The sequence below is a fragment of the Aphelocoma coerulescens genome, chromosome 2, assembly GCF_041296385.1.
Source record: "Aphelocoma coerulescens isolate FSJ_1873_10779 chromosome 2, UR_Acoe_1.0, whole genome shotgun sequence".
Lineage (NCBI taxonomy): Eukaryota > Metazoa > Chordata > Aves > Passeriformes > Corvidae > Aphelocoma > Aphelocoma coerulescens.
Genome location: NC_091015.1, coordinates 16,549,589 through 16,562,564, shown reverse-complemented (window position 1 = coordinate 16,562,564; position 12,976 = coordinate 16,549,589). Strand labels below are relative to the sequence as shown.

Below are 12,976 nucleotides of genomic sequence, written 5' to 3'. Positions count from 1 at the left end.
GCTTGTTGAAACTGGGATCTGAATATATACTTTTAATACTAATGTAACTTTAGGCAAAACTACTTTATACTGATCTTAGGAAGGAGATGGTAATGAAAAAGGCAAAATTAAAATTTATAATGCAGAAATGTCAATACAAGGTATAGTTTTCCCACAGTAAAGGTTTTATGTAATTCCTAAGTTAATATAATATCTTTATTCAGAATCTTATGTTTAGGATGACAGTCATAGATAGACGGGTCATGAATTGATGCTCACCTACACATTTTAACTCATTGCACTAGCCTTTGCCAGGGTTGGCTCAACTGACTCACATTTACAAAGCATGTGTGCTATCCCCTTTCCCTGCAGGTGCAAGTGAAGAGAATACTGAAGAGATCTCAGCAGCTCAGCACTTAACCAGTGATTCAGACAGTGAAGTTTATTGTGACTCTATGGAGCAGCTTGGACTAGAAGAGGTAGGGGTTTAGTATTCCTGGGTGCATTCTGAAGCTGGTATGCTGCTTATTTTTTAATAGGTTCCTCTCCGTCAGGGGAACATGGACATGCAGAGGTGAATGATGTGGCTCATGCATGCTGTCCTTCTGTTTGAAACTATTGTCAGAATTTTACAACTTGGTTACTGCTGATCTAAAAGCCTTGAAGCCCTCAGAGAATTTATGTGAGGAGAAGGCTTCAAAAACAACAGTATAAAGAAACAATTGTTAAAAAAGGAAGAACAGTACAAAGAAACTAAGGTCTGAGCACACAAATTAATTTATGGTCTCATAACATATGTAGGGACCAAAATTCAGCTATTTTTAAGAAACAGGAAGTATCTTTGTAACAATTCACTTTTTGCTTGCTTTTTTTATGGCCTGATAAATTCTGCATTTGTTTCTTAGAATAAATAAAGAATAAGCATTAGCAGGTGGCCTGTAGACCAGTGCCTGCAAGTAGCCTAGGTCTAAAGAAGTGGGAGATAACAAGGACTTCTGTGTTCTCTTGTATTGTCTTCAGTCATGAGGTACATCTCTGACTTTCCTATAAAAGGTGAGCACCAACTGTGCTGCCGTAGTTTTGACTGGATTTGTGCTCCTGCTCATTACTACTCATAACTGTAGTCTTAGGTGGCTTACTGGTCTAGATCTCCTTCAGAGGCCCAGGTTAAGTGTGGGCTTTGTAGATTGTACTCAGATACCTTGTTTCCTAATTCTAGAGAGGAATGTGTGAATGGGGCCTGGGATCAGAAAGGCCAGTAAGCACTCGAATATTGCATCATTCTCTTGTTTAGCTCTTCCCTGAGTATGTAGGGAATTAATTTTAACAAATCAAAATTTTGCCCAGTAATTAAGCATGCTGGGAAATGTAATTTGACAGAAGTGCTGCAAGCTGTCTTATCTAGCTGATTTCCCAATCTTGTGTATCATTCAAGGTTGTTTGAGATTCTTTAATTGAAGTGGGTGGATAATTTGTCAGTTTCCCAACCTGCATGAGGAAAGTTCTAGTTTTGTACAAAATAACAAATGTTTAGGTATATGTAAATAAATACACAAGGAGAACTACAGAATGAACTCAAACTAGAAGAGGTTCATTTAAAGAAATAGTATAGCTGTTTATTGGAAAAAAAGTGGCAAGCACTCTGCCCTTCAGTTCTGATGATCCAGAACTGCTGTTTGACAAATCTGGGCAGCAGTTTCCATTTCTCTGGCTAGCTTTTTGGTTTTTTTGGCCTCTCCATGAAGGTATTTCTTGGCTGAGGTCCCCAGTCTGCTTCAGCATATCCTTGTGCAAGGGCCTGTCCTTGCCCTATGCCAAGGGCTGCTAGAACCACCCACCATAAGACAGTCCTGGCGCAGAACCTGAACATCCCGAGTGTCATCCTTTTTTAATGTCCTCCTCCAGTACCACCAGTTTTGAGTGAGAAGTCAATATATGAATACTCTGCCTTTCCTTTGTGTGGTACAGTGTGCAGCCAAGCTGTTTTGAGCAGGCTAATGATAAAGCAGCGTGCTCTTTTTGCTGTGAGTACAAACACTGCTTACCCAAGGTTGCTGACAGCATGGGCCTTCTGACTGCGGGTCCCAAATTTAAGTGAAGAGACTGTTTCACTGTCTAGGAAGCAAAGCCAGTTTTACAGGGGAAAACTGAATGGTTTTAGACCTTAATGTTCTATTTTAGTAATTATTGAGTATTAGTGTATGTTGGAAATGTCTAAAGAAATTCCTGTGGCATCACTGTTGTGAGATTTGCCTGAAATGCCTTCTCAATTTGTAAATGACATTTAGACAATAGTAAGTATATTCTACAGGAAAACAACTGCTGCCCTCAAAAGAAAAGTCTTAATTCTGGGCAAAGTGTTTTCTTAACGTGAAAGTAAAGATGATATTTTTTCCTTTTTAATGTTTAACTGTCATATTTTACAGAATTTAATTACTTGCTAATGTTAATTTGTAGCCCTTGGAGATCATCACATCAGCTAAAGGATCTTTAAAGCATTCATCCCATTTCTTGGATGTAGATCACAGTCTTCTGTTAGAAAATACGGATTTTCCAAGGCACGCTTGCATGACTTATGGGAATCTCCAACCTGGAAATACTGGAGAGGGAGTAGCTGAAGAACAAGGTGAAGTCAAATGTGGAGGAGAAGATGGCAAAGCCAGTAATGGGGGTCCTCACAAGGAGAAAAAAGGTGGAGAAAAATCTGATTTCTACAATGTCAGAAGAGGGAGAGGTACTGTGACCCTGCATTTGTGTTCCCCACTCTCCTCACTGCCATAAGTTACTGGTGCCTGAGAAGCACCTGTCAACACTGTCCAGTGGGACAGTCATGTGTGTAGTGCTTCTGCTCTTCACAATAAAAATAGATGACAAAATGCTAATTACAGTGGGTAACTTACACTCCAGCTGCTGCTTATGGCACCTAGGTTTTTAGAAATGTAATCCTCAAAACCAGTCTCTGCCTGAGAAGATTTTCTTTAGAAGTCACGTATTTATTGTTAAATACATAGGCATTTATAGCTCTGTGGGAATGCCTTGGAAAGGTATCAGTGACACATTGTTTTGTATATAATTGGAATGTTAGCCACACCTTTGAGTGATCCTGATACTATCCATTATGATTCTTAAAACTTAATGATTCTTAATCCCATAATAGCCCAGATGTTCAGTTTATGTTGAACCTCTGCGCTTTTTAATTCTGTAATATTTCTAATAGTCACCTACAAGAAGCACCATATTCCAGTGGCATGATCTGTAAAGTCAAGGATAAAATTAGTTTATCTTGTACTTACAAAAAAAAAAAGGCAGAAAGTATTTTATTTATATATAGCATGTCTTTTTGTATAGCACCTATAAGTAATCAGATGGAAAAATTAGAAAGAAAATCCAAATAAAACATTTCTGTTGAAAACTATTATAAAGAACATACTATAGTTAACCATCTCCTCTTCTCTCTCTTGTTGTTTTACTGAAGTTTGCTACTTACAGGCAGAAACATGACAGGCTAGTGGTAGTTGTATCTAGTTTAAGCAAGTACTGTAGATTTCAAATAATTATCTTATCACTGTATTCCAGAGATCTTTGTTTTCCAGCTGGACACTTTGCCAAACTTAAAACACATACTAAGACAGATCTTACTTTTTGCTAGGGCAGAATTTACTACTGAACTTGACTGGTTGTGAATTAACAGCTTTTTCTAAATGTTTTTGCAGTTCTAGGAATTTGAGTGATACTGTCACACTGAGGCTGTAGGGAAACATCTCGATGACATTTCAGTGACCTCCCAGTGCTGCTGAACTGTCTGAATATAGCCTGTGACGAGGAGTACCACACTCCAGGGTGAAAATTGAGGCAGGAAATTGAACTGTTAAACATTTTCAGTAGAGTCATAGCCCATTCTGTGTTTTTTGTTTCTGTTTTTCCCCCCTCAAAACAGGACATAGACTTCAGCCTTTAGGACCTGGTTCCCAGGGTGGCCAGATGGGCAGTGGAGGGGATGGTGAGCGCTGGGGCTCCGACAGAGGTCCCCAGGGAAGCCTCAATGAGCAGATTGCAGTAGTGCTGATGCGGCTGCAGGAGGACATGCAGAATGTCCTGCAGAGGCTGCATATGCTGGAGGCCGTTGCAGCATCACAGGTACTATTCTTTGGAGTTACTTGATCACCTTTTACTAAATGTCTTTGGATATTTGTGGGCTTTTTCAGATTAAAATTTCAGACAATATTTTCTTAAACTGTAAAGACATTTCAGTTATATTCTCTAGCTGAGTCCAAATTAAAATTTCCTATTGGTACCTACTCTCAGGAGCACAATTCAGGACTCTGGTACATGTAAGCAAAACCATGCATTTTCACCTAGAAATTAACCATGTTATTTCACTGATTCTGATCAGACTAATCTTAGCCATAGTTACTGATACACATTACACAGTTTCTATATGGAGACTCCGTAGTTAATGTTAGTAGTACATGATCCCAGAGAATTCAAAGTATTTTCAGAGAAAGTGAGAAATTATCTTCATCTTTCAGATGGTAGATGTTTGCAGGCAGAGCTTCAGATTCCATTTTTCAGTTAGCAAAAGACTTGATTGTTCATAGCTTTCTTTCCTCGTGAAGTAATCCAGCTTTATTGGAATTGTACATCATGTCCTCATGCAGCCAATAGAGCTCTTAAGCAAGTGTGGATGTGTATTGATACAGTGTTTCTTTTTCCTTCTGTTTCAATAGAAATACTGAATTCTTCAGGGGAATAGAACATCTTGTGAATATAGTTGAACCAGCAACCTGAAAATGTTTGGTTTTGTTTGACTTGCTGATATATTTCGATCTCCATGAGAATGAGCAAGCTGTACAAGCACTATCCTATGGGATGCACATATTCCAAATCTAAGGCAGCCATGGAAAAGGACTTATTAAAACCATAATTTTGCTGCATCACAGATACTCAAGAATCTAATGTTTGGTTAAATACAGATTGATTTTCTTTCTTTGCCTGAGCAATGTGTGAAGAAAGAGTAAAAGATTCTTCCCCAGCAGTTCATGCTGTGCTTGCTGTCCTTATGTAAGGAGAAACAGAAGCTTCTGTTTCATGCTTACATAAATTAAGAAAGACCTAGAAAAACAGCTGCTTTGCTTCTGTGGTTAGCACCACAACAGTGTATGGGAATAGTCTTGGAAAGTTTCTTGTACTTCCATTTTCAGGATTGCCTGGAAGACATGGAACAGAGTATTCTCTTTCCTTTATGGTGTTAGACATGGCTGTAGCTGTAGCCCAGGGCAAACTAAAACAGTGCTTTTGACCTTAGTATAGACTGGTGTTGAGATATGCAGTCATCCAAATTAAGCTGCTGGGATTTCTTCTCTGGGTTGGAACTGGGACTAGACCAGAGTTGAGAAAGTTGTAATGACAAATTGGGCAGGGGAGCCTTCAAAAGCTGTAAAGAAGTCCAGTAAGTGGCACTGATTCATTTTCTAAGACACAGAGATGTGATAAAATTACTATAAAGAGTAGTGGAAACATGAGAGGTACGTTAGCAGCTATGTGGGATCGCATGGGGGTGGTTCTGTGCATTAAACTGTGATATATACAGATTGCAAAGCCATCACAAGATGAAAACCCTCATATTCTTGTTTTCTGAAGCAGAAGAATTTTAATTGCAATTTCCTTTTTTTATACTTACCAGCATTTGTTTTTATTTAAAGGCAAAACCTGCAACACTACAGTCAAATTACCAGCCCACCTCCTCTGTCAAGGTAAAATACTGTTTTTACGATCTGTAAGAAGTGTGAACTGTGAAAAAAGATGAGTTGAATATTTTATCTCTAGCTCTTGGTACATGCTTTTTGTATTGTCTTCCTTGACTAGGATATAAAAAATAATGTCTGAGGAAATTACTTGATAGAGTAATCTTTTCTTCTGGTCTTACTGTTACTTTCTGCTTTGGTACTATAGCATTTGAAGTGATGAGAAATATACAGGGGGTGTTCAATATGTGCACATAGATGGCTGACTGGAATTTTTTTCTGTTTTCCTTAGAAACCATCATGGTGGCCCTTTGAAATTTCTCCTGGTATTTTAGCTTTTGCTATTGTATGGCCATTTATTGCCCAGTGGTTGGTACATGTGTATCTCCAAAGAAAGCGAAGGTAAAGAAGTGCATTCAATAGAGTACATACACTGTGTGTCACCTGTTTAAACCAATAGGTAGTATTACCGTGTTATTTAGACAGGACATAAAATTCTTTGCCTTCCAAGTTTGTCAGTATAAGAAAGTATTGGTTAATTTGACTTTATATGTAATATGCTTTATATGTGGCAATTTATGTTTAAATCTGTGAAATGTGATGCAGGATAAATAATTTTGAGCATACACAAGTGGGTGAGGCTGGATAGCTTGGAAACGTCTCCATGATCCTCTCACTCCTCATATCCTCTTGAGACATTTTCACTGCTTCTAGACTCCCTATTCCCCTTGTGCCATGAGAATTTTTTCCTATCACATCCTTTGTAGAGTGCCATCTGTCACCTATATTTACCATCTACTAGCACCTTACTATGATATTTTTGTAACATCTACCTTGACTTCCTTCAGCTGAAGGACAGTTGTACTCTGGTCTTGCCTTTTCTTAGCTCTTTAAGCATCAGATCAAGTGAGTGTTGTCTAGTTGCTGTCTGCTTACTTCAGCCTCATACCTGATTTTGTTAGCTTAGTATGCTCTTGGCTTTTACATTTCATTTTTTTCCTCTGTCAGTCTGCAGAGAGTTTGCATGTGTGTGGATCCTGGGAGAATTAGCTGAATTTGTTCTAGCTTTTTAATGTTTGCTAGTTTTCATGGTATAGTTTTGTCTCCTGTGGTAAACCACAGGAACAGAGTGGTTGAGGTTGAAAGGGGGCTCTGCAGGTCATCTGGTCCAACATCCCTGCTTAGCCAGTTGCCAGTTGCCCAGGACTGTGTACAGGCAGGTTTTGAATAGCTCCAAGGAAGGAGGCTCCACCACCTCCCTGGGCAACCTGTGCCAGTGTTTCTGTCTCCTCAGAAATGCTCCAGTCCTTTAATGTGGCCCTTTGTTGGACTCTCTCCAGTTTGTCCATGTCTCTCATGTAGCCAGAAGCAGACAGAGCACTCCAAGTGTGGCCTCTCCAGTGCTGAGTAGAGAGGAAGGATCACCTCCCTCACCCTGTTGGAAGGGATAATGCAGCCCATAAAACCATGGGCCTTTGCTGCAAGGGCACATTGCTGGCTCATGTTTACATGGTGTCCACCAGCATGCCCAGATCCTTTTCTGTCTAGCTGCCTCCCAGCTGGGCAGGCCCCAGCACATACTGGTGGCTGGAGTTGTTTCTCCAAGCAGTGCTGGGCTCAGCACTTCCCCTTGTTGTACTCCATGAGGTTCCTGTCAGTCCATTTTTCCAGCCAATTGTGGTCCCTCTGGATGGCAGCACCACCCTCTGGTATATCAGCCACTCCCAGTTTTGTGTAATCTGCAGTTTTGCTGAGGATGCACTCTGCCCCATCATCCAGGCCATTGCTAAAGGTGTTAAACAGGACTGGCCCCAGTGGGGACCCCTGGCATTCACCACTAATTACTGGCATCCAACTACACTCCTGTCGCTGATCACCACTCTTTGGGCCCAGCCCATGGCTTTGTAAACAACACAGCCCCCACAAAGGCTGCAAATCTGCCAGGGAGTTCCCCAGGCTCAGAGCTGTCAGCAGCAGCACTGGTGTGGCTGCACTGTCTGATGAAACCAGAGATTGCACTACTAAGGCTTTCAGGCAGTTATGCACATTTTGCTCATTCTTTGCACTAGCAAGTGGAAATTTCCCCTTGTCAGCAAGGACAAAGTTGGGTTTTTTTAAAACAAAACATTTTTTTAGTATTTTACATGAAGCTTCTATGAACTTCAGTGTTCTGCTAATTGCTCTTGCATGGCTGTGTTTTCTCTCTCTGAACAGTGCTGTTCTTGAAAACCTTTTTTGATCATCTATTCTGATCTCTGTAGCACTCTCAATCCAAGTACTCCCAATCCAGTCACAGGTTCACTCAGAAATCAGTTTTTAGAAAAGCACCCTTTCCAGCAATTTTTCTAGTATTTTCTCATAGTGATTCAGAGCTTTGATGAATAAATACATGGTACACTATTAAAAAAAAAAAAAAGCCCTAGGGTATATTATCGTGTCCTGCAGCCATAGGGAGGAGGAGAGAAGATCCAGCAGGCAGGAATTGTGCTGCAAGATTGATTTATTTAATTATTTTACAAACTCTTGACTTTTTTCTTCAGTCTAATTGGACCAAGGATCAGCCACCCCTTGGGGGTGATTGGCTAAAATCCTAAAACATCCATTGTCAAAATAGTTTTCTACTATACCATAAACAAGACTTTTCAAGGTTGCAGGTGTTTGGTTGTTTACATAACTCTGCTACCTCTTCTGTGAGAGAGAAAAGTCTCTCACGGACTTAGAAAATAGCAAGAAAAATCCTTGCTAGCAGCATTTTTGTATCCACAGTACACTACTTTTAGTTTGGATTTGTCTAGCTTCAGTTTTCATCCATTAGATTTTCCTATATGTTTATGTAGCTGACAAAGAGCCTGTGATGTGTTTTTCCATGGGTACCTTTTTGCTATCACCAGGTCATCTCATAATCTCTTGCTTAAACAAAACAAATGGAGCAACTGGAATCTCATTTTAAAATTGTTTTCCAGTCTTAAGATGATTCTTGTGCCTCTTTCCCAAATGCTTCAGTTTTTCAACATTCTTTTTGAGTTCTGGACACCAGTATTTGTACCAGTGGTAAAACCAGTTCCAGTGTGAAACACAGAGATAGCATAGCCCCATGTTTTGTTTACTCATTCATGGATTGTTTTGAGATGAACTTCAAGAACAGAAACAACTAAAGAATTTTCTGTGTTCTTCAGCTTTTCTGTCTGTTTCTGAAGAAGTCTACTCATAGCCAGAATTTAAGGACTATGTGCTTCTGCAGCATGTTTCTGCCGGGAGTTCTAGCTCCTTTAGCAATGCGTAGGAAGCTGATCAAGTACACTCAGTGAGAAAATGGAATTGCAAAATGAGTCTTGCTCTCCTGTCCCGTGGCCAGTTTCAGTTTGTGCTCTGTTAAGGTGTGCAAGCTCTTAGGCAACAGCTGTTCACAGTGCCTGCACTGACCGTGTCTGTACTTTTTGTTTTAAACTACATGAACTGTCCCTGCAGCAGAAACCACGAGTCTCTGCTACCATGCAAAGTTCTCTCATGCTGCAGCTTTGGAGCCATGAATTCTAAACTCTTTTGCACAGTGAAGCAAATTCCATGTAACTGGTGGAGGGACAGCCTTCTGTAACCAAGAGCTTTGTGTTTAGCTCTTGTCCCTGGACAGGGGTAGCTCAGCTTCCTCTGAGCTCCCCACTGTACAGCATCTCTTAACCTGTCCCCTCTTCCTTTATGGGAAACTTAATGCTGAAAATCTGGGTATTCATACTGGGGCCTTCACTGAAGAAAGCTTGAAAACCTGAGTCCTGAGCGCCCTAAATCCAGATAGAAGTACATTTTTATAATAATAAAAGTTGTCTAGATTCAGCGCATGATTTTAGAACTCTTTAACTGTAAATTTTTTGGAGTCCTGGGGAAAACAGCTCTTAAGTGCTGCTCTGCTGAGCCAGCACACATGGGGTCAGGGATTGTTCTGAGGAATTCCATCTGCAGTTCCAAATTCTTAGTGAATTTTCTACTCCTTGGTGTAAGAGGACAAATTTTCAGGTATCTTGAAGCTGTGTTGTGTTTTATTGAAATGGAGACCTTTCACATGTGACCTTAATTGGTTTGTTTAGACAAATGAAAAATCGTGTCATATTTGAAGGTACATTAAACTAACTTATTTGTTTCCTCTTCTAGAAAACTGAACTGAGAATTCGTGACTACACTTAAGGACTTCTAGAAGATGGCCCTGGAAAGCAAAGGAAGTATGAATTCTCATAGAATCTCAGAATTTGGGATGATCTTCCTTATATTACAGTAATATTTTGTACTACCTTTGAGCTAAACGTTTAAGGACTAATATTATTGAAACTTGAATGATTCACAGCTCCTAGGTTACAAATAAATTTAATAATTCCATCCTCAAAACCATATGAACAAGAATTATTTTGGAATGTGCTTGTGGATAGGCCTTCAGTAATTACTGGCCTTGCTGATGTCAGTTGATGAAGAGAATAACATCTTTGTAGAAGAATAAGTCAAAAACATGTAAAGCTGTCACTTTAACATGTAAAGCTGTCACTTTAGCATTGAAATAATTTTACAGTCCCAAGATCCCTGCCTGTTTTTCCATAGGGTTACATATTACCAGGAGAAAGCTCTAATAAAGTATAAATTCAATGCATTATAAGCTGTTGGAAAAATACAATATAGCTCTGAGGAATTCAACTTGTTATTTTTGCTGCTAAATCAGTGTGGGGCAATTTCCATATAAATTGGTCTGAAATGAAGTTGAATCCTTCACTTATCCTGTAAAATTGTAAAGGAGATTTGGGAATTTGTATATATCGTGAAAGTTAGAGCCATTAGTAACAGGGGGACTGTCAAATACAAGTTTGGAAACAGCGTGTGGTACAAGGGATCCATGTAAAGAGGCTGCACCTTATCTTTTTAACTTTCATAATTGTATTCTTGTTGACAACAGCTTATTTTAACTGAAATGCATAGTTTAGGCACAAGGTGCTTTAAAATGAGATGAAAACTAGCTCTGTAAGTCTAGCTCTAAGCCTCTAAAGAGCTCAGTGCACTGTAAGTTTTCTGTTGGCAGTTTACGTTAAAATAAACTAAGATTTAATCTGTTGTGGATTTTCCCCAAGTCACATCATGAAACATATCAATTCTGGTATGTCTCTCTTATCCTTCTACTTCCGATCAAAAAAATCTTTTCAGCTAATTTTGGAGCTGATTTTTTTTTTCCCCACAGAGTATTTAACCCATATACAGATAGAGGCACTGCATCATGAAGTTTGCTTGACTAAAGCATGCTTTACACTTAATTTTAAAATAAATTATAAGGTGTCTAAATCTCTGGAAAATGCAAATGCACTAAAATTAGATTTGACAGAAAACTTACAGTTTGCTATGAAGAATTGTATCACAACATAATCCATGGTTAAGCTCTGAATCTTCAGAAATTTCACCACTATTGATGTGTTTTCATTTTCCACCTGGACTACATCCTATAAATAATTTTTAAGGAAAGTTTTTTTGGTCCTTCCTGAAAATTTTTTATAGTTTGGAAAACATTTTTCATACAAGCTATACTGTATAAAAATGTAATCACAGAATTTAATGTTGGTTTTACCAGAGAAATTTTAATCTTGTTTTTTAGTTACGTGCAGATTTTTTTAGTTACTTTTCCCCTCTTCTGATTTTCTTATTGTAAAGCTCAATTAAAAAATAAAATAGTTGTAACCTCTTTGAAGACTTCTGTAACAAGCAGATGGTTTCATGTGCCAGAGATGAGTTTTGGCATGAGATGTACTGAAAACTCAGGTTTGAACAAAGCTTATCCTGGAAGGGAAGTTCTGCTGGGACTTGAAGCCATTGTGCCTGAGCTTAAAATCCTTAAAGTGATTGATTTCTTATCATAAGGGATAGAAATCACACAGGAAGGATGCTTGAGCTTGAAGGTCACATGAAAACCCCAGCCTCCTGAAGCAGCATGTCTTCTGCGAGGACAAAACACCCTGGAGTGCCTCCCCCAGCTCAGAACGGTGTCACCTGTAGCTCTTAGAGAGGGGACAGACATTCCCAAAGGTACCTAATTGTTAACTTCCCCCTGAAATAAATATAGGCTTGTACTATCCTTGTTATTTATTCATGTTTCAATAAATCACTCCCTTAATATTTTGTATTTTATCTTGAACTTAATATTTACTAAATGCTCTACATCAGATGCTGTGACTGTACAGAAGAGCCTGGTGCCTGTACCATGAAGAATCAGTCTCAACCTGAAAGCTGTAATACAAAACAACATCACTTGAGTAACAATTCACTTGTAACTCAGAACTGGGCCTATCTCAAACTCACCATAATTTGAACAGGTTCCTAGTTAGCTGGTATTTCAGCCTAAATGTAAGGAAAACTGATTTTTTTTTTTTTTAATCATTTGCCCAGGTGCAAAGAGACACAGCTTTGATGTGGAGGCAGTAATAGAAGCAGATGGCTGGAGGTCAGACCTGGGTTACATAGTTTCAGCCTGTGCTCTCCTCAGGAGGGCTGGGAGCCAAAGCCGTTCTGCAATAGCACTGGAAAAGGCCAAACCCAGCCCAAACCTCCACTTGTGAAGCAAACATCAGGCTGGTTTCCTGCAGGAAGTCAAACTTCACCTGAAAGGCAGAAGTTTGCTCTGTATCAAACCAGATTAGATACATTGCACCCCCTCAGAGCTGCTCAGCTGAGAGCATGGAAGTAGTGCCAGGTCTGTGTGTGTGCATGGTGCGCTTGCTCCATCCTCAGGACTCTGTTTCTTCTGTTCTGGTGCTGTGGCAGCACAGCAAGTGCTGAGGAGATGGAGCCATCTTTTCTTGACTCATTCTAGTTATGCAGAGGAGGAGACTCCCACCCTGCACCAGTTACAGGCCCGCTCAGGACTCTGCTCTGCTGCCATTAAGTACACAAATGTAGCTGGTACTAAAGATTGCAGGCAGAGGCTAGCAAGTTATGAACTAACTGAAGGACATACACACCTGTATGAGAAAGTAGTAGGTATTTCCTTACATAAAATCACTGTCTGCTGAGGTAGTGGGAAGCAGTCAGGGTTTCTTTCTGTAAAAATCCATCTGCCCCACTCCCAGCACGGGCAAAAGTACCACAGCTTAAAGAAGAACAATATGCAGAAGCAGCAGCACAACTACACTGTTTTATTTTATATATTTACACAAAAGTAAAGTAAATTTTGAAGAGTGAATTTTGAAGTAAGTGCAAAGTGAACTTTTGTAGAATGGAGTAGAGAGGAAAAG

General features: G+C 39.5%; 1 protein-coding gene across 4 annotated transcripts in view; it reads left to right on the top strand.

Moving 5' to 3' along the window:
* The window catches only part of ACBD5 (acyl-CoA binding domain containing 5), a 30,602-nt gene extending 18,741 nt beyond the window's left edge, over positions 1 to 11,861 (top strand). For 3 of the 4 annotated variants that reach the window (XM_069006580.1, XM_069006581.1, XM_069006583.1), the window contains 6 exons: positions 352 to 458; positions 2,437 to 2,713; positions 3,917 to 4,116; positions 5,682 to 5,732; positions 6,016 to 6,125; positions 9,870 to 11,861. In XM_069006580.1, coding sequence (XP_068862681.1) covers positions 352 to 458; positions 2,437 to 2,713; positions 3,917 to 4,116; positions 5,682 to 5,732; positions 6,016 to 6,125; positions 9,870 to 9,882 — 758 coding nt within the window. In that variant the 3' untranslated portion in view covers positions 9,883 to 11,861. The remainder of the gene's footprint in view (positions 1 to 351; positions 459 to 2,436; positions 2,714 to 3,916; positions 4,117 to 5,681; positions 5,733 to 6,015; positions 6,126 to 9,869) is intronic. The other variant, XM_069006582.1, reaches the window with a different exon arrangement.
* Positions 11,862 to 12,976: the final 1,115 nt, after the last annotated feature.